Source organism: Prionailurus bengalensis, chromosome D1 (assembly GCF_016509475.1).
Source record: "Prionailurus bengalensis isolate Pbe53 chromosome D1, Fcat_Pben_1.1_paternal_pri, whole genome shotgun sequence".
Classification (NCBI taxonomy): domain Eukaryota; kingdom Metazoa; phylum Chordata; class Mammalia; order Carnivora; family Felidae; genus Prionailurus; species Prionailurus bengalensis.
In genome coordinates, this window is record NC_057346.1 from 110054164 (window position 1) to 110081648 (window position 27485).

Below are 27485 nucleotides of genomic sequence, written 5' to 3' on the forward strand. Positions count from 1 at the left end.
CCCTAAATATATATACTTAAACAGACAAATGAACAAATCATCCTTTTAATGTCGTAGCAAATAGAGAAGATGTTGGGCTTTTATGGGCTTGGGCCCTGCCCCTTGCCTGGGCAGCAAAAAGGCTGCAGCGAATCACCCCAGCCAGATATAATGTATTTTTCTGATGGCCTCTGGCAGGGGCAAAACTGAAATGTCTACAAAAATCCTCAGGAATTTAGAGGATTGATTTTCATCCAGTTTTCCTGGAGTCCAGTCTCCCTAGAGGGAGGTAATAATGCCTTCTCTTTCTTTGCAAGATTGTTTCTCAGGATTAAATGAAATAATATCCCTAAAGCACCTGAGCATGACACTTCACAAACAGTTCTCGGCACAGCTGAGTTTGCTGGGATGGGCTCAGGGGCCTCGTGGCTGCTGGGAGGCTTGGCACAGAGCAAGGGTCCTCACTGCAGCCAGACAACCAAGGAAAAGGATTTGAAGTCTCCAAACCTGGGTTTAAGTCAAGACTCTACCACTTTAGGAGCAAGTTACACTCAACTGATTCTCAGCTGAATGAATGTGAAAAGCACTTCATAAACCATAAATAGGATCAGCACAGGGAGGATCACACAGCCACAGGTTTAGGTCTGGAACTTTGGGAGAGGTGGTCCTAAGTCTATATATTTCCACATCTGAATGCCGGGTAGAAAGGCAGAATCTACTGAGGGAGTGCTTTGAACAGGTCTAAGAGTCTCCTTCTCCTGTGGCTTCGCATCTCAAGCCTGTCTTGGGTTTTAAGATACCCTTTTATGCCACTTGAGGCCCAGATATCCCAAGTAGACCTGTGTGTCTAGGAATGTACCCTCTTTGTCCTATCTCTGGGCACTAACACTATCTAGAACTGTCAGTGAGAATTCCAAAGGACTAATTCACAGTGAGATACTGTTTCCCCCAAGATTTTTCCAGTAATCATAATGACTATCGAGGAATAAGAGGGTTCTTTGGTCAAAGTTAAAGAAGTGCATTTTTTGCAAGATTTATCAGAGCTTTCAATATGCCAATACGTACTGTCAATCTCTGAAGGAATGCGGAAATGTATATGTGATGTTTCCCAAAAACGTTTGACCATGGAAACCTTATTCCAGGACTGTCACCCAGGATTAGTTTACTATGCAACACACTTTGGGAAATGCCACACTAAGCTTCCTGTCTCACTCCTCCTGAGTGTCTTTTGCTTTTTACAGGGGCTGATGTGCTGGCGTTTTGGTTAGCCAACTACAGCATGAGGGCAAAATCTGGCCCTGTGTTGGTAAATACGATTTTATTGGAACACAGCCCTGCCCGTGTACCTATACATTGTCTATAATTGCTTTCACGCCACAAAAGCAAAACTGAGGCTCATGAGAGAGAACACACAGCTCACAAAGCCTAAAATATTTACTATCTGGCCCCCTACGGAAAAAGTTTGCTGACCTCTGCTGAAGCATTGCTCAACTGGGTTAGGTAGAACTTCTGGAGAAGCAGCACCAGAAGAGACGTGAAGCCACACTATGAATGCTACATATAGCACATCTGCTCGGAGGGCCAGGTTAATTCAAAGATAAGCGATTTCAAGCATCACTTTATATTTTAAAACTGGACATACCATGGAGTAGAATGCAAATTTTGCATACATTTCGAAAATAAAATACTTCAAAGAAATTTCTCAGGCCTCAGGCTAGCTCGCACTGCTTCCCTGCGTCGGTACACCCTCCCCGACCACCCCGATCCCTCGTACCTAACCAAAATGTTTACGTTCCTCCATCCCAAGGGGAATTGGGGTGGAGATGTTTGAGAAATGCTGTTTTGTTGGGAAACCAAAACAAAGTTGACGTTTGTGTGTCAGCCAACGATGAGTGAAGGCGTTCACACCTACCTATGCTATGCCGGCAGGCGAGGCAGGCTGTATCTGAGAGCTCTTTTACCGTATCTCACAGAATCAGTACACCAAAAAGGCGCATGCAGGCTTCTGAGTTTTTGGGGTCAGCCCTGGGCTTGAGTCCCGGCTCCCCCACTTAGTACCTTTATGACCCTGGGGAAGCAACTTTACTTACTTGAGCCTTCATTTCCTCAGCACAAAATGGTGATTAACGTGCAGGAAAGTGTTCTGAACAAGGTAAGAACTTAGTAAGTGCTAACTACTAACATGTCAGCTAAATTTCCTGAATACGTAAAGAGCTCTGAAAAATCAAGAAAAAAAGAGTCAAAGCCAGTTGAAAAGTGGGCAACGCGCATGGGCGTTTTACAGAGAAGGAAATACAGTTTTTAAACAGAAAAGATGCAACTTCACTCATAAGAGAAATGAGAGCACAACTCAAATGAGTTACTGTTTTTCACCTGCTGGATGGTAAAGGTTGAAAAATTTGATAACATTCTGTTGGTGAGAGTGGGGAAAGAAATATACTCATGCAATGTTGATGATACTGCAAATTGTTGCCACCAAATGCTTTTGCTTAGACCTAATTCCACTTCCAGGAGTTTAAACTATAGAAATAGTTGCACATTCTAAATAGGTGAACAAGGATGTTTTCTAGAACATTTTGCATTTTAAATGTCCATGGATGAGGAACTAGTTAAATAAAATAAAATTACACGCCGTGGAATACTATATAGCTATCAAAGAGAATAAGGCAGCTCTTTGTGTATGGATATGGAATGAGCTCAAGGCATGTTACGTGAAATAAGAAATGGGGCAAGAGAGCAGTGTAGGGCGTTACTACTATTGGTGTAGTTATAAACATATGCATAGATAACATAAGCATATATGCTCATATATGTACAGGGTCCCTCTGAACTAGTTCATCCATTAGCCTATGAAGCCTTACATAATCTAACCTACCCCTTGGCGTCGTGTTGACTCCTCTGACTCATCTCCCCTGTGCTCCACTGCACCTGCACTGGCCACCTTGCTTTTCTGGAACACTCCAGGCACCCACCTGCCTTAGGGCTGTGCAGTGGGTGTCAACGAAGTTATCCTCCTTGCTTTTCTGGAACACTCTAGGCACCTGCCTGCCTTAGGGCTTTGTAGTGGGTGTCAAGGAGGTTATCCTCAATGTCTACAGGGCTCACTTCTTCCCTCCTTCAAGACGTTGTTCAATCCTTACCTTCCCAGTGAGGCCTGCACTGACCACCCTAATTAAAATGACGTCCCTCACCCGGTTTCCTCTTACCCTACTCTCCCTTTTCTTTAGTCCACAGTGCTTATCGCCTTCTAACATTCTATTATTCTGTGTGCTTGGGTACTATGTTTATGGTTTATGGTCTGTTTCTCCCAAGTAACGTAGGTATATACTCTACGAAGGGTAGGGATCTTTGTTGTTTAGTGATACAGACCAAGCATGTGTCACCTAGTAGGTGCTCAAAGATGCACAAGATCTGGTGATGGTCCCACAGTGGGGGAACTGGGGTATGGGAGGTAGGGATGGGAAGGAGACTCACTTTTCAGTATATACCCTTATTGTTCTTTGTACCACGTGCTTGTGTGAACTGGTAAAAATGTAATACAGATTTTTACCTCTACCAACAGGATCCTAGAAGTGTAAGTAACGAGCTGGACCTAGCCCCTTTATCTGACATATGATGGTCCAGGTACAGAGGAGTTAGGTAATTTGGCTGAGGTTACAAAGCCAGGATTTAAATCCATATTTCCTACTCCAGGGCCCCAGCTCTTTTATTATCATTTTCTTAACGTTTATTCATTTATTTTTGAGGGAGAGCATGCACATGAGCATGGGAGAGGCTGAGAGAGAAGAAGAAAGAATCCCAAGCAGGCTCCATGCAGTCAGCCCAGAGCCTTACGTGGGGCTCGAGCCCATGAACCGTGAGATCATTACCTGAAATCAAGAGTCGGATGCTTGACTGAGCCACCCTGACACCCCAAGAGCAATAGCTCATAAGCATCATGCCACAGAATCTCTTGATTTGGGACTCTAATCAGCCAATTTAATGTAGTATGATAAATGCTAAGCTGAGGTGTTCCAAAGGCGAAGGTTTTCCTCTGTCTGACATTTCCCATTACAAGGAACTCCAAGGGAGAGTCTCGGTTCTTTTGATATATGAGATTTTGGCTCTATTGTGCATGGCTTGAAATAAAGGGGTATACTGGGTTTCTGGGCTTGGGGATGCATTATGAGAACCTCACGTCAAAATAAAGTATTAATCTCAGTCCCTTGGTAGTTGGAAAACAATGTTCCTGAATCCTGCACTCCTATATCTTCTAAAGCACCCAAGGGGTCTGGAGGATCTGCTGGATGCTTGGGGGTGAGGGGGGGATTTGAGGGCACTTGGCCTTGTCAAAGAATAATGGGAGTATTCCCAGGAGCTATTAGAGGCTGGCTGCTGAGCTTCTGGAACAGCCCTGGCTGGTGGGAGGCTTTCTGAGCCCGGGCCAGGTGGCGGACCCGTCGCCGCTGCTGTAGCCAGTAGAGCATCTCCACCTTGTCATGCTTCATCTTGTCCAAGTATCGCCGCCCCTTAAAGGTCACTGGCTCACCAAAAACTAACTCAATCTCCTCCAGGAGGGAAGCCAGAGGGGTCTGCACTAGACTGATCTTTCTGTGTAGGTGGCTGCGGAACTGATTCTCCTCCAGGAGGCGACTCAGGTCCATGTCAGTCTTTTGGAAGAAGCGGTTGGGGTCAGAGGCTTGTCGCTCAAACCATTCCAGTTTCCCCATCAACATTTCCCGCAGCTGAATGGGTTTCAGGGCTTGCTCCCAGGCGCTCACCAACGAAGGCAGCTGCCTCAGACGAGCGTTGGAGCTGTACTTGATGGCCATGTCCAGCCGATCCTTGTCAGGGACCTCAAGCATGGACCACAGCCGCTCCAGACGCTTCTGCAGACTCAGGATTTTGTAGGGTTCTCCCAGGGGGCCGCTCCTCTTAGTTCCTAGCCTGTGCCCCAGCACGGTGTTCCAGTCCCACTCTCCTGGCACAAAGTCTGGTTCTTCATCTTCCTGCAAGGGAGGTGGGCGCCGAATCTTTACGGACTCTCTGACAGGGGCCTTGACCTCCACAGGAACATCCTCTTCATACATTTGGAAGATGACGTGGAGGAAATCTGTCTCCTGGCTGGTGAGGTACTTGAAGTAGTCACTCACAGACAAGGTGGCTTTCCACCAGTTCACCCATGAGGCTTTGTTTGACCACTTCTCCCAGCCTTTGCTTGCTTGCAGTGACGTGAGGGAGGATATCTTATCAGAGGTGGACTGTAAAATGTTTGCTCTCTGGGAATAAAGTCCAGCTAACTTGGGATTGATGACGCGATGCTGTTTTTCTTGATGTAGAAAGGCTGAGGACAGATACGTTGACCAGTCTTTATTGGCCGCAGGCTCAATGAGGGGTCCCTGGTCAAAAGAGAAGTGGTCAAGAGAGACACGGCTCATCAACTCCTTGTAGACCTCCCTGATGTTATTGCCAACAAAGCAACCAACATCCATTTCCTCAATAAGTTTGGGTTCTAGTTCACCAGCCAGGTGGTTGTATAGAACTCCGGCCCTGTCAACATGGAAGGAGTCCAAAAAGTTTCTCTCAGAGACCTGCACAGCAGCTGCTTGGACCACAACCTGATTTCCTAGCTTCAAAGTAACAGTCACCGGCTGTGGTTGAAATGGAAGGGATTTGGGGCACTGGAGGCCCCACTGCCCAGTGGCTTCTTCCTCTTCGAGGCCCTTCAACATTCTCTGCAGCTCCTCCAGGCGATGTGCTGCAGCTGGGCGGCGGGTCAGGGCCCCTAGGAGTGGGGGCAGGCCTGTGTCCAGTGATGAGTAGTGAGTCCTCTCCAATTTCATGTTATTTATCATCTGCTTCAGGTCCTCAGCCACCGTGTCCCCTGCCAGCTCTGGTTTGCTCTCTGGCGCCAGGACCAACGGGGTTAAGGGGCGAGGGGGGAGTGGAGGGACGCCCAATTCATCTGCTAGCTTCCAGCCCTCCCGCAGAGAGGGCATGGACTGGCCCCTCTGGAACTGGGAGCAGAGGGGCAAGTGGGAGGTAGGGGGAGCCCCGCTGGTGGGAGTCACAGAGTACCTGGGCGGTGACACAATCGGTGCGGAACTGAAGTCGCTTTCTCTCCTCTTCTGCACGGAGGACAGCCATTGGAGAGGCTTCTTCTTCTTCAGTTGCGGGATGGACTTCAGTTCCTTCAGTGGATCCAGTTCAGGCTCACTGAGAAACTCCCGCGGGCGGCTGAGTTGGATGAGATAGTTCAGGTTGAGGGTGCAGCACGGTACTTGGGCGAAGCCGGAGCTGTGAAGCAATGGGCTAGGGAAAAGCTCGAAAACCCCAGTGGAGCCTACAGGGCGCAGCTTGTGCATGCCGCGGTGGGCCTGCTCTACCTTCAGCAGGGTGAGGAAGTCGGCGAACAAGCAATGATAGACCTCAGGGCTGGTAAGAAAGATTGTGCAGTCCTTGGCGAGCCTGGCGGTTAAACGGGTGAGCGTGGCTGATTCAGTGAAGACACTTGCGGGGGTCGACATGGTGTTCAGCAGGTGCAGGTAGTGTAGGAAGAGCTGCTCACTGCTGAGCAGCACGTAGACCTGGAGTCGCTTTCGCAGTCTCTGGTTGTTCAAGTGGTTCAGACTAGGTTCGGGGGGAGGCTCCTGCCAGCTGCACTTGAGCTCGTCCAGGATGACCTGAGTGAAACGGAGACGACTTTCGGTAGGCACGCGCACCGCCAGCCCACTATTGGCCAGCCGCTCGGCCACCTGGCGGCACAGAGACTCCGCCGTCAGCCGTGAGACCGGCGAGGGCAGCAGCATCGGCACCTCCGGCGGAAGGCGCTTCTGAGATTCTGAGCATGTCGCCTTGCGGGGGAAGAGCGACAGCGGACACAGCAACCGGTGGTAAAACCGCTGGAGCTCGGGGTCCGGCTTATAGGGCTCCATTTTAGCGCTGGCGGCACAGGAGGTCTGGCCAGAAGGGCGCCGGAGGATCCTAAGGCAACCAGGGGTCACTAAGGCAACCAGGGGTCGGATGGCCCGAGTGCGCCTGCGCAGCCGGTGAGTGCCAAAGCGAGACGTGCGGGAGGGGTGTTACGTGCGCGCGCACCAGGAGGCGGGGCAAAATGTGACTTCCGAGGCCCCGCCTCTCCGCGACGCAGTTGGAGGTTTGCCTCTGAGACCTCGAGCAGTTCAGGTCTTCTGGCAGGTGACTGGGTCCGGGATGGCTTCGGACTCCGGGGACCGCGGGACCGCCTGCACGGTGAGGGTCGAGGCCTCGTGTGGGAGCCTCTCTGGGCAGAGAGCCTCGGACCCCGGGGTTAACGCAGGAAGAAGGGAAAGAGTAGGCACCCGGGGCGGGGCCTGGGACCTCCCCGGAAAACCGCTTCGAGACTTGCGGGGCTCTTGGCGTTGACGTTGGAGGGTCGGCGTGCTGGTCCCGGAACGATCATGACTGATAATGAGGGCGCTTGAGGAGGGGTCACGTGAAGACGTTTTCCTAGGCCTTCGGGGCGGCCATAGGGGAGGTAATGAAGCAGGGTCACGCAGAAGGGGTCCCCAGCTCTCATCTGCGCGTCCCTGACGCCCTTGCAGCTGGAGTTCGCGGTGCAGATGACTTGCGAGAGCTGCGTGGACGCGGTGCGCACGTCCCTACAAGGGGTGGCAGGTAAGAGCCAGAAAAACTGCGGACAGTCTTGAGGCCTCTGGAAGGAGCCGGCAAGTCTCTTGGACCAACCCTACTCCCATTTACAGGTGTAGAAATTGAGACCCAGAGACAGGAAGGAATGTTCTCAGAGTCATACGGAGATGCAGAGGCAGAGCCTAGAGTACAGATCTCAAGCCTGCCCTGCCAGAGCCCTCTACCGGCCCTGACACACTGGTATTGTGCATCTCAGGTGCCCAGGGAATGAGGAGCTAGGCAGAGGATAGATAGCCCCACCTACAGAGGGCGTTCCCTGGATACGGCGGCGGCTCTTGCTTGCCCAACAGCATAATCTTGACAACGCAAACAGCAGCCTTGGCCGTGTTCCATCCCATGCAGCTCCTGATTCTCATAAGCCAGTTAACTGGTCTGGAGGTGACCTTGCACAACAGAAATATCTGAGAGGGCAAAGGCACTGGGAACTGCCTTCCTTTGATTCTGTTAAATGTTCATCCAGTCATTCAGCAGGTATGGACCAGACACTGGGGGCTTTTTAGGGAGAAGTGTTCACAAATGTTTCAGACACAGTCTGCCCTCAGGTAATGATAAGCATGGACGCCTTGCTCATGGAAGAGCAGTTCTGAGAGGAGATGAATGAGATGGGTTCTGAAGCTAGGGCAGTGATGGCACTTAGCCTGTATAGGGCAGCAGTAGTGGGTAAGGGTATGTGCTCTCGAGTCAGAATGTTTGTGGTCAGATCTCCTCTTTGCCACTGAACGGCACTTAGACTTCATGCATGTTACTACTTGGGCCTGTTTCTTCACCATTTAAATGGCCATAAGCTACTCTTCAGGACTGTCATGAAGAATAAGTTAGCTAATACATGTAAAGCACTTTAGAAAAATCTTTGGCATGTAGCGAGAGCTCACTAAATCTTAGAAATTATGAGAGGAAGGGCTTACAGGTGGGAATCTGATTGGGCAGAGGCATTCGGGGACAGATATTGAAGCAGAGAGAGAGAGAGAAAGAGAGAGAGAGAGAGAGAGATTTGCCCTCTCTGGGAGGCCTGGGGCTTTGGAGAAGAGGGTTCTGCTCTTCTTGTAAATAAGTGGGAGAAGCTCCAAGCCCAAGGCTCACTTCCTTGAACCCTTGTCACACGTCCTAGAGTTCCCTGTGGTCTTATGTTTTCTTTCTTACTAGGCTTTGAGCTAAACAAGGGCTGGCCCGGCCTCACTCTGCACCAGCTGCACTGAATCTTGCTCAGCTGGGGAGCCAGCCTTCTTGGTTCAGACCAAGGTCAAGAGTTGAGGAAGTGCATAGTTACAGGGAGCTTCCCACTGGGGCCCTCCCACTTGAGAAGCAGAGAATCAGCTCTTAGGAGACCCCAGAAGAGGAACCCACTTGCATGGAAGCCAGTCCATCAGAAAGTTTTGTCTGCTGTATATCTAAAATATATTCAGAAGTTAGCCCCTCTTTTTCCATACATTGGCCTTCACACCAATCCAGGTCACCTTAGCTCTCCTGAACCACACAAGAACCTCATCTTTGTGCTCCCTGTTGCCTCTGTAGCCCCCTCCAATAGCTTTTCCATACAAAAGCCAAGGTGATTTTTAAAATTGTGACTTAGATGATATCACTGCCCTACTTAAAATCCTCCAGAAGTAATAATGTTTCAGAGCATCCCATGGGCCAAGCACTGCTCATTTAGGCCTTTAATATTTCTCTGAAGAAGGTAGTAGTATCTCCATTTGCAGATGAACAAACTGAATAGAAAACTCGACAGAAAGGTTGAGTAACTTGGCTAAGGCCACACATCCGGTATGTGGCAGACTCAGAATTTAAACTCCAGAGTCCACATTCTTTTTTTTTTTTTTTAACGTTTATTTATTTTTGAGACAGAGACAGAGCATGAACAGGGGAGGAGCAGAGAGAGAGGGAGACACAGAATCCGAAACAGGCTCCAGGCTCTGAGCTGTCAGCACAGAGCCCGACGTGGGGCTCGAACTCACGGACCGCGAGATCATGACCTGAGCCGAAGTCAGACGCTTAACCTACTGAGCCATCCAGGCGCCCCCAGAGTCCACATTCTTAACCACTATACACTGTGGCTTCTCCCAGTGGCCTCCCATTGCATTAAAATTAAAATCCAGATTCTTTCCTTTTGGGCCTTTCTTGACTGGTCTCCACTTACAGCTTCATATCTAACTATTCACTTACTTACTTAATTTATTTATTAGAGAGAGAGAATATGCATGAGCAGGGAAGGACCAGAGGGAGAGAGAGAATCTTAAGCAGGTTCCATGCCCAGTGCGGAGCCCAAAGCAGGACTAAATCTCATGACCCTGAGATCATGACCTGAGCCAAAATCAAGAATTGGATGCTTAACCAACTGAGCCACCCTGGCACCCTGTATCTGTTTACTCTCAGCTCTAGCCACATTGCCCTTCCTCTCTTCTTAGAACATGTCAGTGTTGTTCCTGCCTCAAGGTCTTTGCCAGCGTTGTTCCCTCTGTTGGAATACTCTTACCTGACTACATTCAGGCCTTCACTTAGAGGTTCAAGGAGACCTTCCTTGACCAGTCTAAGTGGCTTGGCCCGCATTTGTTCCCTATCACCTGTTTCATTGATCACGCTTTTCACTATCTGAAACTCTGTTGTGTGTGTATTGGACATTTGTGTCCCTGCACTGGAACACGTGCCATTTCATGGGTCAGAGATGTGACGACCTGACTTGTTCCCTGTTTATTTGCACTGCCCGGAACATGGCACGTGGTAGGTGCTTAGTGTATGCTGGTCAATTAAGGCAAATAAAAAAGTTTCTCACCCTGTGTGCTTATCTGAGCCCCAGGAGCCTCAGAACATCAGCCTTAGGGGCTCAACCTTACTTTCTGTGGGGCAAGGGGACCAAACATCAGCTTTGGGGCTGGACAGGCTGCCTTCCAAGCCAGTGGTGCCCCCCTCCCGGCCTCGTCTCCTCACCTGCCAGATGAGGACAGTATCATCATCCTGATGTGTGTCAGACAGAGCACAGCTCTTGGCGTACCCTGGAGTCAGACCACAAGAGTTCCCCCATTATCCTCCCTGTACCCCCTTTGCAGCCATTGGCATCCAAAGGCATCTCTAAGTGGACCCAGAGCGCCCAACGGTTCACAGGCTACCTGGTGGCTCAGGATAGAATTTTGTTTGAAGTGAGGGCCAGTTTGGTAATTGGAGGGTTTTCTTCTCACAGAGTCACCCTGTACTTGCAGGAGAGGGGATGCATGTGTTCGTCTGATGTCTTACAAATTCTGCCCCTCCCCCGTGCCCCCAACAGTGTCGCTGCTGCTGCAGGGGATCCGAAGACACAAGCCTGTGAAAGAGATTCCTGTCCCTTAGGTGCTACCTCTCCCTGATAGCATTTCCCAGTTTTGCCCCCTGGGCTGTTATTCCCATCTCTGCCTGATGGTTAATCCACAGGGAGTCTGGCTTCGGAGTCTGGCTTCTCCCACAGCCTGTGAGCTCCCTGAGGACAAGGACCAACGCTTTTCCTGACCCTGGCCTCCTCCATGCCTAGCACACATTTGTTGAAAGAATATGCAGGAGGGAAACCAAAGATGAAGGGAAAACCAGTAGTCCGTGTAGCTTTCAGTTCACAGGGCACCAGCTCAAAAGGGTGAAATGGCTTATTTAACCTTTGTTCTCTGGATGGCCCACGGCTCCCCTGGGCTTAACCTGCAGAGCAATGGACACATTTACTAAGTTGAAAGCAGAACGGTGGAAGTCCTGCAGGTGAAAGCTGCATTATAGTTCCCAACCCATCACCCGTGTGCTGGCTAAGGGTTTGAGAGCTCTCTTGAAAGGCTTGGGAGGGCCAAATATCTGAATGAAAGAGAAGCCCCTTCTCTTCCTTCTTTGAGTCGGCTCAATGGCCCTCAAAGCTAGGCGTGGGTCAATCATCCCGCAGTCTGTGTGTACATAGGGTCACTTCAGGGATTTGGAGGGCACCTGAGACACACTGACTTTGGAGGCTGACCCCTGTGGACCACACAGCGCTCCTGCACTCACAGGGGACTGTAAGCAGTGCAGCGTGAGTTACCTGGGGGAAAAGGGAGCCCCTACAGGAGGACAGAGGAGGGGCTGCTTCTCAGGGTGAGCGGAGTGTCTGGGCGGGTTTCCAGAGCTAGGCTGCCTGAGATGAATTCCAGTTCCCTGATTTACTACACCGTGCATTTGAGCAAAGTTCTTAAGTCTCTGCAGTTTTCTCATCTGTAAAACAGGGATGTTAGTACCCACCTCACAGGGTTACTTGAGTATCAAATGAGCTAATATGGGTAGAGTATAAAAAGCCCACAGTACATGTGTGGAAACGTTAGCTCTCATGATGATGGTGATAGCACCCCCCTTTTATTTATTTTATTTTATTTTATTTTATTTTATTTTATTTTAGGGAGGGAGCACATGTGCACGCAGTAGGGAGGGGCAGAGGGAGAGAAAGAGAGAGAATCTCAAGCAGGCTCCACTCTCAGCACAGAGCCCAATGCAGGGCTCAATCTCTTGACCCTGGGATCATGACCTGATCCAAGATCAAGAGTTGGACACTCAACCAACTGAGCCACCCAGGTGCCCCAGCCCCCTGCCCTTTTAAATTAATTTACTTTGAGAGAGAGGGAGAGAACAGGAGCAGGGGCAGAGTGAGAAGGAAAGAGAGAACCCCAAGCAGGCTCCGTGCTGTCAGTGTGGAGCCTGACATGGGGCTCGATGTCGCGAAATGTGAGATTTTGAGCTGAGCCCACACCAAGAGTCTGACATTTAACCACCCAGCCCCCCCTTTTAGGTGTGTGTGACAGTTTTGTTGATAGGTAATTCAGATATCCTAAAATACACCCATTTTAAGTATACAATTCAGTGGTTTTTAATATGATCAGGGTTGTGCAGCCATCACCACTATCAATTGTACATTTCATCCCCTCATGGAGGAATTGTACACTTTGGCGATCACCCTCCTACTCCCCCACCCCCCAATCTGTTGTCTCTATAGGTTTTCCTATTTTGGACGTTTTGTCCATAATGGCATCATCTAATGTGTGGTCTTCTGTGACTGATTCTCACTTAACATGATATTTTCTAGGTGCATCCCTGTGGTAGCATTATCAGCCCTTTGATTCCTTTTTATCTCTTTATGGTTGAGAAATATTCCATTGTATTGATGCACATTTCCTTTTTTTTAATGTTTGTTTAGTGTTGAGATAGTACCAGCGGAGGAGGGACGGGGTTGGGGGTGGGGGGTGGGACAAAGGATCCGAAGCAGGCTCCACGCTGACAGAAGTGAGCCTGATGTGGGGCTCGAACCCATGAACCGTGAGATCATGACCTGAGCCTAAGTTGGACGCTCAATCGGCTGAGCCACACGGGCGCCCCTGGATGCACATTCATCAGTTGATGGGCATGTGGGTTGTTTTCTCCTCTGGGCTATCATAAATAATGAAATACTGATGGCCCGCTTTTATGAAAACATCTTAAGTAATTACCTGTGTTTCTTAAGTTACAAATAACTCCTGGCTTATAACAGGGACACACAATAACCCTGGAGGTGAGGTGGCATTGTCCCCACTTTATTTATAAAGACACAGACTCAGAGAGGTTGAGGGCCTTAAACAGCCAGCAGGCAGCTTCCCAGCTTGCCTCCAGCCGTGGGGAGGTTGGTGAAGATGTGGATGGGGTGTCAGCCCTCTGCTGCCCGCGCCCCCCCTCTCCCCACAGGTGTCCAGAGTGTGGAGGTGCAGTTGGAGAACCAGATGGTCCTGGTGCAGACCACCCTGCCCAGCCAGGAGGTGCAGGCCCTTTTAGAAGGCACAGGGCGGCAGGCGGTGCTCAAGGGCATGGGCAGTGGCCTATTGCGTGAGTAGCCGCTACAGCCCTGGCCTTGGCTTCTCTGGGAGGGAGGGGGCTGGTACACATCTAAACTGTAGGATTCGGAGGTTGGGGGTTCAGGTGGCCTTGGGGAAGGCATGAGAGTCATGCGGGGCTCTCTCCTTGCCCTTTTTGAGCTGATGAAGGTGTGGGGCTGAGGTGGCGAGCCAGCCCAGGTGTCCTGATACCTTGCAGAGAATCTGGGGGCAGCAGTTGCCATTCTGGAGGGGCCTGGCCCTGTGCAAGGGGTGGTGCGCTTCCTACAGCTGACCCCCGAGCGCTGCCTCATCGAGGGGACCATTGATGGCCTGGAGCCTGGGCCGCACGGACTCCACGTCCATCAGTTTGGGGACCTCACAGGGAACTGCAGCAGGTAAGTCATCTGTAACTTCCCCGGTGGCATCTTCATTCCCCCAGTTGTGCACCCACTCCGTGCAGAGGCTGTGTTCGGCCGTCTACACAGGCTTTCACACTTGTTCCTCACAAGTACTGTAAGGCATATACACACACACCCAGTCTACAGATGAGGAAACTGAGGCTCAGTCAAAGGCCCCAGGGCATGTACATGGTAGGGTGGGATTTGAACCTTGATATTCCTGCTCGTAGCCACCTTACTGCCTCTGAGAAGGAAGTAACTCCTACTAGACACAGAAGGGCAGGTCTCCGTGTCATGGTGTTTGTCATGCTGTGATGCAATTAGTTGCTTACTCATCTGTGTCTCCCCCAAAACTTTATTGAGGGGAGAACCCACATCTGATTCTTCTCAGTGCCCTCAACCCAGAGCCTGGTACAGAGTAAGTCTGTTTGCTGAGTGAGTGGGTGAAATAGAGAGGATGGCCTGCGAGCCACTGTTTTGCTGCCCTCCTGCTTACCTTTTGTTCTTAGCTGTGGAGACCACTTTAACCCTGATGGAGCATCTCATGGGGGCCCCGAGGACTCTGACCGGGTAAGTGTCCATCTGGGTGAAGTTTAGGCTGCAAGGGGGCCCGAGGCCTCAGGCAGGGCAGGTTGCTCCTGGGGCGTTAGCAGACAATTCCATTTTGGTGGGGTCCCCTCATTTTATTTTGTTCCAGTTTAGAAACATTGACCCTCCCTGTGGTTGAGGCCTGACCCCAAGAGCTCACAGTCTGGTGAGGGAGACCCTTGAGGGCCCCATGGTTGCAGAGCAGTGAGATGACCCTTGCAGGAGCCTGTGGGAGGCCCCGGGAGCCCAGGGCAAGCACCCGATCCAGCCTGAACCCAAGGACATGGGCAGTGGGAGAAAGCTTTCTGGAGAACTGAAGGTGTGGAAGTTGAAGATTTTGCCTGAACTAAAGAGGCCATTTCTGATGGTGCAACTCCCAGCTTGGAGTTTTGTTTTTCACCAGAGAATTGTTTCCCGTTGGCAGTGAGTTCTATGCTGCCTTGGTTTTTGCTTATCTGAGTATTGCTTGTTCTGTTAGTTATTCCACAGTTTCCTGTAAGTTAACTCAGGTTTTTCCTTAGGTAAATTGGGTTATTTTTTTTTTTAATTTTTGTTAATGTTTATTCAGTTTTGAGAGACAGAGGCAGAGCATGAGCGGGGAAGGGGCAGAGAGAGAGGGAGACACAGAATCTGAAGCAGGCTCCAGGCTCTGAACTGTCGGTACAGAGCCTGACGTGGGGCTCAAACTCACGGACCGTGAGATCATGACCTGAGCCGAAGCCGGATGCTCAACCGACTGAGCCACCCAGGCGCCCCAGATTGGGTTATTTTTAATGCTATAATCTATCATGGAAGGTTTCAAACATTGCAAAGGAGAGAAACTTGTCCTAAACTCCCGTGTCCCTATCACCCAGTTTCAACAGTGACCAATTCATGGCCAGTGTTTTTTTTTTTTTTTTTTAAATGTTTATTTTTGAGAGACAGAGACAGAGCATGAGTCGGGGAGGGGCAGAGAGCAAGGGAAACACAGAATCTGAAGCAGGCTCCAGGCTCCAGGTTGTCAGCACAGAGCCCGACATGGGGCTTGAACTCACAAACCGTGTGATCATGACCTGAGCCGAAGTCGGACGCTTAACCGACTGAGCCACCCAGGTGCCCCATGGCCAGTCATTTTTCATCCACACCTCCAGCCTTTCTCCACCATTATTTTGAAGCAAATCAAGACATCGTTTCATGTAATTAAGGTCGGTTTATTTTTAACAAGAAACCTAATACTGCCACAGAGAATGGAAAACCGGTACTTGTAGCCATAAGAGCAGGGTCATTGCAAAAATGACCATTGGAGGCCAACTAAACGTTAGTGCAGTCCTGCTGGGTTCTGGCCTGCAAGGTCTGAGAACTGAGGAAGGCCTGCTTTTTCTCCTTTATGTGGAGATTAGTGAATGTTAGAGAAGGTGTTGAAGACTGAATTAAACCTTTGTCCTGGGTGTCATCCAGGATGATTGCCCTCACTCAGGGATTTAATGTTTCCTAACACCCGGTCACATCTCCTTCACTTCTGGGGTATGTGTTCCCTCTGCACTCGGAGATTCAGTACCAGGGCAGGCTCTGGGGCCTGGTCCCTCTCCTGGGACCTGGCAGCCCCTCTTTACACCCTCCCAGGACTCACAGGCTTCCTGGATTTGTAATTTCTATCTGATGAAGGTTTGTAGCCTTCTGCCACAGGACAAATGAAGCTATGGTACATGTTTCTTAACTCATGTACCTGATTTCTTGGACTTTTGACAGCTCCCTCACATTTCCGATGGTCAAAAGTTTGACTCCTTTCCCCTCCCACCCTGGGAAGTCAGAGAAGGGTTTCTGTCGGGTCCACTGTGTGGTGCTGTGTTTGTGCTCCGTGTAGCAGTGACCTATCGCTGTGAATCAAATCATTCCCAACTTGGGGGTTTAAAACAACAAGCATTCATCTCCATTTCTCCGGAGCAGGAACATGGGTGCAGCTTAGCTGGGGGCCTCTGGCTTGGGGTGACTATAATCAAGGTGTTGGCTGGGGCTGCAATCATCGCAGGGCTCATGTCACTGTTGGCAGGCCTTGGGTCCTTCCTGGCTGTTGGCCAGAGACATCAGTCCTTTGCCACATGGGCCTCTTCCTAGGGCAGCTCACAACACGGCAGCTGGGCTTCCCCCAGAGCGAGTACGCAAGAGAGGGCATCCAAGATGGAACCATTCTATCCTTGTAACCTAGCCTAGTAAGTGATGCTAGGTCTAGCACGTGCACAGTGGAAGAACACAGAGGGACGTCAGTACAGGGAAGGTGCATCTTAGAGCACCTCGAGCCTTGCAAGGTGCTGTGCAAGAATTAAGCAGGTGAAGAACAGAGAGTGGGAATGTCAGGCACAGATGGGTAGGGGTGGGGGCGAGCCCCTAGGCAGAGGCCCTGCGGCATGAACCAACAGGGAGCAGTTGGGAACTGGCAGCACTATGTTAGGGAGTGGAGACCGGAAGGGTGAGAGACCATCTTGCAGCCTTGCTGTAGCCCAGGCCCCCTCAGGGCGGGGGATGAGAAGGGGCTGGGGCCAGCTGCTCTACTGTCCACAGGTCCTTGATAGAGATAAAGACTTGAGCAAGAGCTGGGCTGCCAAAGCTGCCGTGGTGACTGACAAGTTCCTTTTGGATTTCTGCATCTGCTTTTGCCCAGCTGGAAGTGAATTCAGTGTGGGAGTTTACACCAGAGCCTGGCTGTCCCTTTGCACCTCTCGTAACTGGTCCCCAAGCTGCCTTCCCTTCTCTTGCCTCCCCCCAATCCTTCCTCTTCATGAGCTGTGCTAGAGGTTGCCCCAAAGCAGAGAGTAACCATGCCATGCCCCTGCCCAAAGCCCTTCTTGGCTCCCCAGCTCCTAAGGGCATAGACCCTGGCCAGCTGCTTGGTGTGACATTCAAGGCCCTGCGGCCCAGTTCTACTTGCCCAAGTGCAGGGGCAGGAGTGGACCGTGCTGCTGGGTCATGCCTCTTGAGCCGTATTGCTAGGCTGCTTGCTCTCTCAGCCCAATCCTGAAGATGCTCGTCAAGGCTCAGTATCACCTCCCCTTCCTTGATCTTTCTGCCATAAAGACCCCCACCGCAGGATAACAAAAAGCGCCAGGTGTAAGCAGCAGATGTCTCTCTGGAAAACAAGATAAAGCAGAAGTGGCACTTCTTGCTGCTTGTCACCCCCGTCTCCCAGTGACATGCTTTGTGACCATTCTTCACAGCAAAGCCATGTGCACCAGCCCGCACAGGCACAGGCACTTGCTTCTGCCTAAAGCGTCCGATTGGGCACAATTTATCTGTACAGGCGTGGGCTTCCGTGACTTACCAGTAAGGTCCAGTCACCTGCAAACCTACTCACTGCTGTACTAACTCTGTGTTTCATAATCGCTAGTCTGTTCGACGTCTGTCTCCCCACCATGCTTCGAGCTCCTTGAGGGTGAGGACTGCATGTGCACGCTACAGCATGCCAGCAAAGTGTGTCTGATGGAGGAAGTGCTTGGTATATGTGTTAGGACATTTGTTATTACCTTCAAAGGGAAAAGGTAGGCAGAGCCAACTTCTGGGGGAGGGCAGGATAGGCTCCTTGCTCCCTGTGTTTCTTCTCTGTGTTCCTGGAGGCTGGGAGTCAGGGACCAGTGCTGGCTGCTTCCTGTGGTCAGGAAGCCAAACCTGGCCAACTTAAGCCCAGGGGAATTGCATGCAGACCGCCAAGGGCTTAGAGTCAACAAGAGGCTGGAGAACGGGCTTGTAAAGAAGAAGGAACCAGGCTGGCTTTTGAGGCTGGGTTGCAGGGAGGGTGACAACCTTGTAGGAGAAACAGTCTGGTCCAGTGGGCATGACTTCCTAGGAAGGGGGTCACTGGCCAGGATTTCAGTCCCAGGGAGGGAGCCTCTAGTTGCTATCCTGTGTCCTGGGCCATTCCTTATCTTACCAGACTGCACCCAGAGGAGGGCACTGATACTTTTGGGGAAGGGGAATCGGATACTGGGAAGCCAGAAGCTGGTGGCTGTGCCCCATGTGCCCCTCTCCCCACCCCTGTATGTCACCGCAGCACCGAGGAGACCTGGGGAATGTCTGCGCTGACACTGATGGCCGAGCTGTCTTCAGGATAGAGGATGAGCAGCTGAAGGTGAGGTGGAAAAGAGGGTGGGGACCTTTCCTAACAGGTCCACTGTCTGAGGCTGTTATCTGCCCTCAAAGGTATGGGATGTGATTGGCCGAAGCCTGGTCATCGATGAGGGAGAAGACGACCTGGGCCGGGGTGGCCATCCCTTATCCAAGGTCACAGGGAACTCAGGAGAGAGGTGAGTGATGCCACCCCCGGCAGGAGGCTGTGCTGTGCCAGCGGTGCACGGGCAGCCCTGGAGGAGCCCAGACCAGTTTACAGCGCCCGCTCCTGACCACACATTCTTCCTCAGGTTGGCCTGTGGCATCATTGCACGCTCCGCTGGCCTTTTCCAGAATCCCAAGCAGATCTGCTCCTGCGACGGCCTCACTATCTGGGAGGAGCGACACCGACCCATCGCTGGTGAGGGACGAAAGGAGCCGGCCAAGTCCCCTGCCCACCTCTGAGCACGGCCTCAGCCTCGGATGTGTGACTGTTCTCCCAGCTGAGCACCTCCACTTGCAGAGAGCGGGCAGGGAGGCCCTGCTTGCCCAGTCCCAGGAGAACTCGGGTACAGGGTGTGTGGGGTTGCTGTGATGGCGCCTTGGCAAATTAAAGTTTTATTTTCATACAGAACGTTGGCTTTTGTCCGTGTCCCAACAACGTCCCTTTATGGCCTTGGTGAACACGGTTCCCCTACCTGTCTCCTCCCTTTGAGGACCACCTCTTAGCTTTGGAGCCAAGCAAAACTGGATTCAAATCCACACACTTCCCGAGGGCTGCGTCCTCCTCCTCAGGGTCAGTGCTGGGCCCCAGCACTCATATTTCTGTCAGGGCAGATCCTGCTTTAGTTCCTCCCTGTGGATGGACCTGTAACATAGGAATACGGGGGCTGCAGGTGGCCCTCTTCCCCCCCGCCTTGTCAACTGAGTATCAGAAAAAGACTGTCTGCTGAGGAGAGGGATGAGGCAGACGCACAGGGAGAACCTGAGAGTTGTTGGATAATGCCAGACGCTCCAGGGTCCCCACTCTGGGCCTTTCCTGTGGCCAGCTACTTCCTGACCAGGGAGGGGGGGCGGTCAAGAGACACTCCTGGATTTTCCCCATGCAGCGCCCCCTCCCCCCTTTTGAAATTAATCTGGCTTGAGTTGATTTCTTTACTCACAAGTAAAAGACTCTTAATTAATCTAATAAAGTGCTTGGCGCAGAACGTGGCACATGGGAGGTCAAGGGAGCAGTGGCTGTGCATCTGAGGCCAAACGGGGTCCCTGGAAGCTGCCCAGCCAAGCCCCTCCTCTCACAGGGGTGGCCAATATCCAAGGACTAATGTGTGGGGCCAGGGTTTCTGGGCCTCCCCACTTACCGTTTTGCCCCCCTACCCTTCCCCCCACTGGACCTTGTCATGCTTGCTCATCCATGACAAAACTGAGGTTTTTTTTGACACAGTGGACTGTCAGAATACAAACTTTGCCCCTTACCCTGCCTTCTTGGAACCGGGCAGGCGGTTTTACAGTTAGCTGGCCTTGGCTAAGATGTGCCTGGCTCTGCTCCCACTCCCCCCGGCCTTGCCTGTTGTTCGGTCACGGCTGCTGGCTTTGCCTCCAGCCCCAGCCCTTGAACCCTGCTCTTTCTTGCCCTATGCTGCCAAACCTATGCTTGTTGCTTTCCAGCTCCCTTGATTCCTGGGAACCACCCTTTTAAGCATGGGGCCCAGGCTGTCTCCCCTATTCTTCCTCCAGAGCATTGCAAGAGCTGCTCCTGGATGCTGCCCACAGCCAGCCCCTGGCCTCCTCCCACCTCCCTTCTGGAGTGACAGCTGGAATTAACCCTTTTATGACTAAACCTCTTAGCAAACTGAAGGGAGCAACACCCCCATTAGCTTTTCTCTCTTCTAAACCTTTTCCCCCCCATCTTCTAAACTCTTAAACGTGTAGTGTTCAAACTTCGGTTTAAAACCACAGAACACTCTTCAAACATCTTGAAGGCCCAACGGTGATGCATATGTAGAAGAGCAGCCAAAGATGCTTAGCCCAGACTATAAGGCCTTCCCAAAAGTCCTGGGGCTCCTGGGAGAACAGTGTGAAAATCTTTGCCAAATTCCGTCATTTTTGTGTGACCTCTCAATCTCTGCTATGTCCATAAACCATTTGTACTGTCATTTACCAGATACTTTTTAAAAGTTTTATTCAGGGGCCCCTGGGTGGCTCAGTCGGTTGAGCATCTGACTTCGGCTCAGGTCACGATCTCATGGTCCGTGAGTTCGAGCCCCGCGTCGGGCTCTGTGCTGACGGCTCAGAGCCTGGAGCCTGCTTCGGATTCTGGGTCTCCCTCTCTCTCTCTGTTCCTCCCCCGTTCATGCTCTGTCTCTCTCTGTCTCGAAAATAAATGAACATTTAAAAATAAATAAATAAATAAATAAATAAATAAATAAAAATAAAATAAAAGTTTTATTCACTTTTAAACTTCATTAAAAACGTAATCATATTAGGTAATACCCATATAGTCATTTATTAAGTCCCAGGCTCTTTTCTAAACATTTTGCATGCAATACTTCTCTTAATCCTCAAGATAATAACTGCATGGCAGCTTCTGTTATTATCCCACATTACAGATGAGGAAACTGAAGCACAGAGGGGCTATGTAACTTGTGTAAGGTCACACAGTAATGTGGCAGAGTCTAGGTTCAGACTTGTGGTCTGGCTCCAAGTCTATACTCTTAACCACTCTATTCGTGCTCTTGTAAAGTATGGAAAGTAAGATACATTTGCCATAAATAGAAGTTTGCTAGAAAAAGAGCATACATAGCAATTAAAATAAAAATTGTTCATCCACGAACTGCACCAACATTGTGTATAACTCCAGTGGCTTTGCACTGCATTTCAGGGAACCCAGACACTTTTTTTTTTTAAATATCTATTTATTTGAGAGAGAGAGAACACAAGGAGGTGGAGGGGCAGAGAGAGAGGCAAAGAGAGAATCCCAAACAGGCAGTGCAGAGCCCATTGTGGGACTCAAACCCACCAACTGTTAGATCATGTCCTGAGCTGAAATCAAGTGTTGGATGCCACCCAGGTGCTCCGAACCCAGACACTTCCTTTTGCCTCCTGTTTTGTCAGCCACCATTTATTATTTTTTCTTCTGCCACAACTTTTTTTCAGTGGCGCCCAGCACCCAACCTCATTAGCCATGTCTTAGGGACCTCTTGTCTCTCCCTCCCTCTTCTCTCTGGGTTTTCCCCTCTGGCAATCCCATTCATTCTGGGATTCCACACTGTGGGTTTGGAGAGCTGTGAACATTTAAGGAAACTTCTGTTTTCCCAAGTATGAGAACTTCTCTCCAGCTGAATCCCAGCCCAGGGGCCCCGTTGGAGTCCCTCCTCGGAGCAGTGGCAGACCTCTTCTTGAGGACTCCTGGCTGCAGGTGGTGGTCCTTGGGAGAGATGGGGCTGTTTCCCAAGGCAAGTGCAACTCTGGCTTCTGAAAATCCTTTTCCCTGTTCCTCTTGTCTGTCTTCTCTGACTTTTCCACAACCAGTGGCTCTCAGGTGAGGGCTCTTGTGGTCTTTGGACCAGCAGCATGAGCATCCCCTGGAAAGGTTTGAAATGTAAATTTCAGGGCTTCACTCCAGACTTACTGAATCAGAAACTGTGGGTGAAGCCTGGAGATCTGTTTTATTTTATTGTATTTTATTTGTAATTCTTTTTAAAAAAATTTTTTTTAATGTTTATTTATTTTTGAGAGAAAGAGCGCGAGCGGAGGAGGGGCGGAGAGAGAGAGAGGGAGACGCAGAATCCAAAGCAGGCTCCAGGCTCTGAGCTGTCAGCACAGAGCCTGATGTGGAGCTGGAACTCCTGAGCCAGATCATGACCTGAGCTGAAGTTGGATGCTTAACCAGGTGCCCCCTGGAGATCTGTTTTTTTTTTTAATTTTTTTTTAATGTTTATTTATTTTTTGAGACCGAGAGAGACAGAGCATGAGCAGGGAGGGGGCAGAGAGAGAGGGAGACACAGAATCAGAAGCAGGCTCCAGGCTCTGAGCTGTCAGCACAGAGCCCGACGCGGGGCTCGAACTCACGGACTGTGAGCTCATGACCTGAGCCGAAGTCAGACGCTTAACCGACTGAGCCACCCAGGCGCCCCTGGAAATCTGTTTTAAAAGCCTGCGAGCTGATTTTGAAGCACACTGAAGTTTGAGAGCTTCTAGTCTCATCTTTTAAAAAATGGTTGGCTTAGGGCTCTCAGAGCAGTATGTCAGCCTGCTGTTCTCTATCGTGATGTAGGAGCAGAGTCCAGGATCATCCTCCAGCCCCCACGTACTTCTCAAATTTAAATACATATATGATACCTACTTCCAAGAAGGACTCGGTGTAGCTTAGCCAGAGAAAAAGAGGAGATTATACCTAAACACCTAGGTGAGGGAAGCACCATAACAGACAGTGCTCAGCTTTAAGGTGAAGAGGAAAGAACTCAGGGTTCCCATGGCCTCATTGCCTGCTAATAGCACTAACAATTCTGGCACGAAAGAACTGTCGCTGGGTTTTTGATGCACATTAGTGGTATTGGTGCACTGAAAAGACTATTAGTGGTTACTTTCTAGAAATAAATTACTGTGGGGACACTTGGGTGGCTGAGTCAGTTGAGCGTCCGACTCTTGACTTCGGTGCAGGTCACGATCTCATGGTTCTTGAGTTCAAGCCCTGCATGTACGCTGACAATGTGGAACCTGCTGGGGATTCTCTCACTCTGCCCCTCTCCCACTTGTGCTCCTTCTCTTTTTCTCTCTCTCTCCAGAGAAATAAAAACTTAAAAAAAATCATTGTGACTGGCTGACAATGCTCCCTAATGTTACCATCCCTATCCTAATCCCCGGAAGCCGTAAATGTGAACTTATGTGGGAAAAGAGTCTTTGCAGATGTGATTAAGTTAAAGATTCTGAGGGGCACCTGGGTGGCTCAGTCGGTTGAGTGCCTGACTTTGGCTCAGGTCATGATCTCATGGTCCATGAGTTCGAGCCCCGCATCAGGCTCTGTGCTGACAGCTCAGAGCCTGGAGACTGCTTCCCATTCCGTGTCCCCCTCTCTCTTTGCTCCTCCCCCACTCGTGCTCTGTCTCTCCCAATAATGAAGAAACATTAAAAAAATTTTTTTAATAAAAAAAAAGATTCTGCGATGTTATAACAGCCACAAGAAACTGATGCAGTTAGGATTCAATTTTATTAAAGTAACACATTTAAAACTTAGTTTTCCTTAAGGCTTTAAATTCAAATTATAAAACTTACTATTCTATTTATAAATCGAGTAAAATAAAAACTACTCTCTTTACCTTTTTTTTTTTTTTTTTGACAAAACTCAGGTTGGATACATTGGGCTCCCTTACATAATCATATCCATTTGCAACATAAGTTCCCTCAAAGTTTTAAAATTGTATTTGTGGGGAGCAGCGTCTGGGTGTCTCAGTCGGTTAAACATCCGATTTCGGTTCGGGTCATCATCTCATTGTTTCTGCGCTGACAGCACAGAGCCTGCTTGGGATTCTTTCTCACCCTCTCTCTCTCTCTACCGTTCCCTCTCTCTTTCTCAGTAAATAAACTTTAAAAATAAAAACTAAAATTGCATTTGTTGGTGCCTGAGTGGCTCAGTCAGTTAAGCAACTGACTCTTGATTTGTCTGGGGTCATGACCTCACAGTCCTGGGACGTCGCCGCGTGGGCTCTGAGCTGAGCATGGAGCCTGCTTGGGATTCTCTCCCTCCCTTTCCCTGTGACCATTTTCCCACTTTATCTCTCCCCACCCCCCCATTTCCCACACTCTATCTAAAAAAAATTAAAAATAAATAAAATTGTATTTGCACATCTAATTCTCTTAAATATCCAAGGATGCCTGGACTGAAGGTAAACTACCCAACGTGCTTCTCTCTTAAATTGATAAATACAGTGAAACCAGGCTGCTACAATTTATGAACTTAAAAAAAATATTATGTATTTTAGCTAAAAATCCCAACCCCCAAATCAGTTTTTAAAAAGATTTTCTTCTGAAATTGTTTTAGATTAACAAAAAAGTGGCAGTGGGATGAATCTGGAAAATATTTTATGCTAAGTATAAGAAGCTGGTGGGGTGCCTGGGTGGCTCAGTCGGTTAAGCGTCCGACTTCGGCTCAGGTCACGATCTCACGGTCCGTGAGTTCGAGCCCCGCGTCGGGCTCCGGGCTGATGGCTCAGAGCCTGGAGCCTGTTTCCGATTCTTTGTCTCCCTCTCTCTCTGCCCCTCCTCCGTTCATGCTCTGTCTCTCTCTGTCTCAAAAATAAATAAAACGTTAAAAAAAATTTTAAAAAAAGAAGCCGGCACAAGAGCCATATGTTTGTATGGTTCTATTTGAAATGTCTGAAAGAGGCAAATCCAAAGTCAGAGGGATCTGTGGTCACCAGGGTCTAGGGAGGAGGGGACAGAGAGCTAATGAGCACAGAGTTGCTTTTTGGGGGTGATTAAAAAGTCCTGGAATTAGATGATGGTGATGGTTACCCAACCTTGTGAATATACTAAGAATCACTGAATGGTACACTAAAAGGGTGAATTTTATGGCATATGAATTATATCTCAATGTTTAACAATCATTTACTTAAGAAAGAACAGTAGAGAGTTCATGTTGCCTTCTCCCAGCTGCCTCTCATGTTAGTTTGTGCACATATAGTACAGTTTCAAACCCAGTTAATTAACGCTGAGACAAGACTAGCAACTGAACCGTAGGTAGGTCTTGATTCGGGTTTTGCCAGTTTTACTGCTAATGATCACTTTCTGTTTTGGGATCAAATCCTGGATGGCACATTGCTGGTAAGCTGTCCTGTCTCCCTGGTCTCCGATCTGTAACAGTTTCTCAGACTCTCCTGGTGTTCACTTTCTTGGCTTGATACTCCTGATGGGTACTGGTCAGGTATTTTGTAGCTTATCCTTTGGTTGGGTTTGTGTGCATTTTCTTGTGATTAGGTTGAGGGTACGTCTTTTTGGTTCCAATACCACAGAAGTGAAGTTGTGCCTTTCTCAGTGTATCATGTTGACATATCTTATTACTGCTGTGGTTTAATGGGATCACTTGGTTAGGGTGGGGTCTCTTGCATTTCTCCAACAGAACCTTAAAATTTTCTCCTTTGCAATTAGTAAATCTTTTGTGGGGAGCTACTTGGAGACTATATAAATATCCCATTTCTCATCAGACTTTTGCCTACTCGTTTTAGCATCTAAAATCCTTTTTTTTTTAATTGTGGCAAAACATACATAACCTAAAATTGACTGTTTTAACCATTTTTAAGTGTACATTTTTGTGACTTACAAGCATTCACATTGCCGTGTAACCAACGTCACTATTCATCTCCAGAGCTTTTTTGTCTCCCTAAACCGAATCTCTCACCATTAAACACCAACTTCCCCCTCCCCCAACACCTGGCAGCCACCTTCTGTCTCTGTGGATTTGACTACTCCAGGGACCTCATGTAAGTGGAATCATACAATATTTGTGCTTCTGTGATTGGATCATGAAGTCAATTCCTTTTTTTTAATTAAAAAATTTTTTTAATGTTTATTTTTGAGAGAGAGTGAGAAAGAGCGCATGCGTGAGCGGGGGAGGGGCAGAGAGAAAGGGAGACAGAATCCAAAGCTCCAGGGTCTGAGCTGTCAGCACAGAGCCTGATGCGGGGCTCGAACCCATGTACATTGAGATCATGACCTGAGCCGAAGTTGGACATATCCGAAAATATGGCACTGAGCCACCCAGGTGCCCCTAATTTTTTTTAATGTTTATTTATTTTTTTAATTTATTTTAATGTTTATTTTTAAGAGAGAGAGGCAGAGTGGGAGCAGGGGGGAGGGGCAAAGAGAGAGGGGGACACAATCTGAAGCAGGCTGCAGGCTCTGAGCTGTCAGGACAAAGCCTGATGTGGGGCTGGAACTCACGGACTGTGAGATCATGACCTGAGCTGAAGCCAGACGCTTAACCGACTGAGCCACCCAGGCGCCCCTCAATTTCTTAATTACACCTTTTAAATTAGAAAACCAAGACTGACCTGTCAGATTCTCTAGTATGTCAACATTTCTTTACCATGACACACACTGTAAATACCAAATATATTCAGATTTCTCCAAATACGACAAAAATCTACTTGCGAGCTTAAAAGTATTACTATGTGTTTCATTTACTTCATCATGTTTATTTTTAAATATAGATCTTCTCAGTATTAAGATAGATTATCCACTAAAGGGACACTTTGTCAGCTGAAAAGAATTTGGGGTTAGAATCCCCAGGACTAGGACTGCTTGCCTCTGGGGCCACACGTGTCAAGGGCGATTTTTCCTTTAAATTGGGTCTTTCTTAAATTGTTGCTGTGGTAGTGTGCTTGGACGGCTCAGTGGGTTAAACAGCTGACTTTGGCTAGGTCATGATTTCGAGGCTCACAAGTTCAAGCCCTGTGTTGGTTTCTGTGCTGACAGTTCAGAGTCTGGAGCCTGCTTCAGATTCTGTGTCTCCCTCGCTCTTTCTGCCTCTACCCTGCCCATGCGCTCTCTCTCTCTCTCTCTCTCGCTCTCTCTCTCAATCAAAAAAATAGGTATTTTGGGGCACCTGGGTGGCTCAGTCGGTTAAGCAGCCGACTTCGGCTCAGGTCATGATTTCGCGGTCCGTGAGTTCGAGCCTCGCATCGGGCTCTGTGCTGACAGCTCAGAGCCTGGAGCCTGTTTCAGATTCTATGTCTCCCTCTCTCTGACCCTCCCCCATTCATGCTCTGTCTCTCTCTGTCTCAAAAATAAATAAACGTTAAAAATAAATAAATAAATTTTTTTTTAAAAAGTTTTTTTTTTCATTGTTGCTGTGTTAACAGGGAACTCTCAGGCCAAACCCTACAAATGGCTTTACACACTGTGGTTCCTAAATTCAGATTAGGCCTGTAAGGTATGTTTTCACAATCTCTTGAATTTATTACCTGAG

At 49.2% G+C, this 27485-nt stretch overlaps 2 protein-coding genes across 2 annotated transcripts; one reads left to right on the plus strand and one right to left on the minus strand.

Annotated features, from left to right (window-relative positions):
• Nucleotides 1-3806: 3806 nt before the first annotated feature.
• CCDC87 (coiled-coil domain containing 87) lies at nucleotides 3807-6983 on the minus strand. The gene is given in 2 exon segments (XM_043581717.1): nucleotides 3807-4363; nucleotides 4365-6983. Coding segments are annotated over 2 exon segments (2553 nt in total). The 5' UTR covers nucleotides 6894-6983; the 3' UTR covers nucleotides 3807-4339.
• Nucleotides 6984-7074: 91 nt separating this feature from the next.
• CCS (copper chaperone for superoxide dismutase) lies at nucleotides 7075-19154 on the plus strand. The gene is made up of 8 exons (XM_043581718.1): nucleotides 7075-7209; nucleotides 7542-7614; nucleotides 13330-13467; nucleotides 13675-13852; nucleotides 14365-14425; nucleotides 18465-18542; nucleotides 18614-18717; nucleotides 18832-19154. Exons 1-8 carry the CDS (start codon nucleotides 7171-7173, stop codon nucleotides 18983-18985), a joined length of 825 nt encoding a protein of 274 aa, XP_043437653.1. The 5' UTR covers nucleotides 7075-7170; the 3' UTR covers nucleotides 18986-19154.
• The last annotated feature ends 8331 nt before the right edge of the window (nucleotides 19155-27485 follow it).

Coding starts and splice junctions, on each gene's coding strand:
- CCS (XM_043581718.1), top strand. CDS start 7,171: ATGGCTTCGGACTCCGGGGACCGCGGGACCGCCTGCACG. Junction 7,210..7,541: donor ACCGCGGGACCGCCTGCACG/GTGAGGGTCGAG, acceptor ACGCCCTTGCAG/CTGGAGTTCGCGGTGCAGAT. Junction 13,853..14,364: donor CTCACAGGGAACTGCAGCAG/GTAAGTCATCTG, acceptor TTTTGTTCTTAG/CTGTGGAGACCACTTTAACC.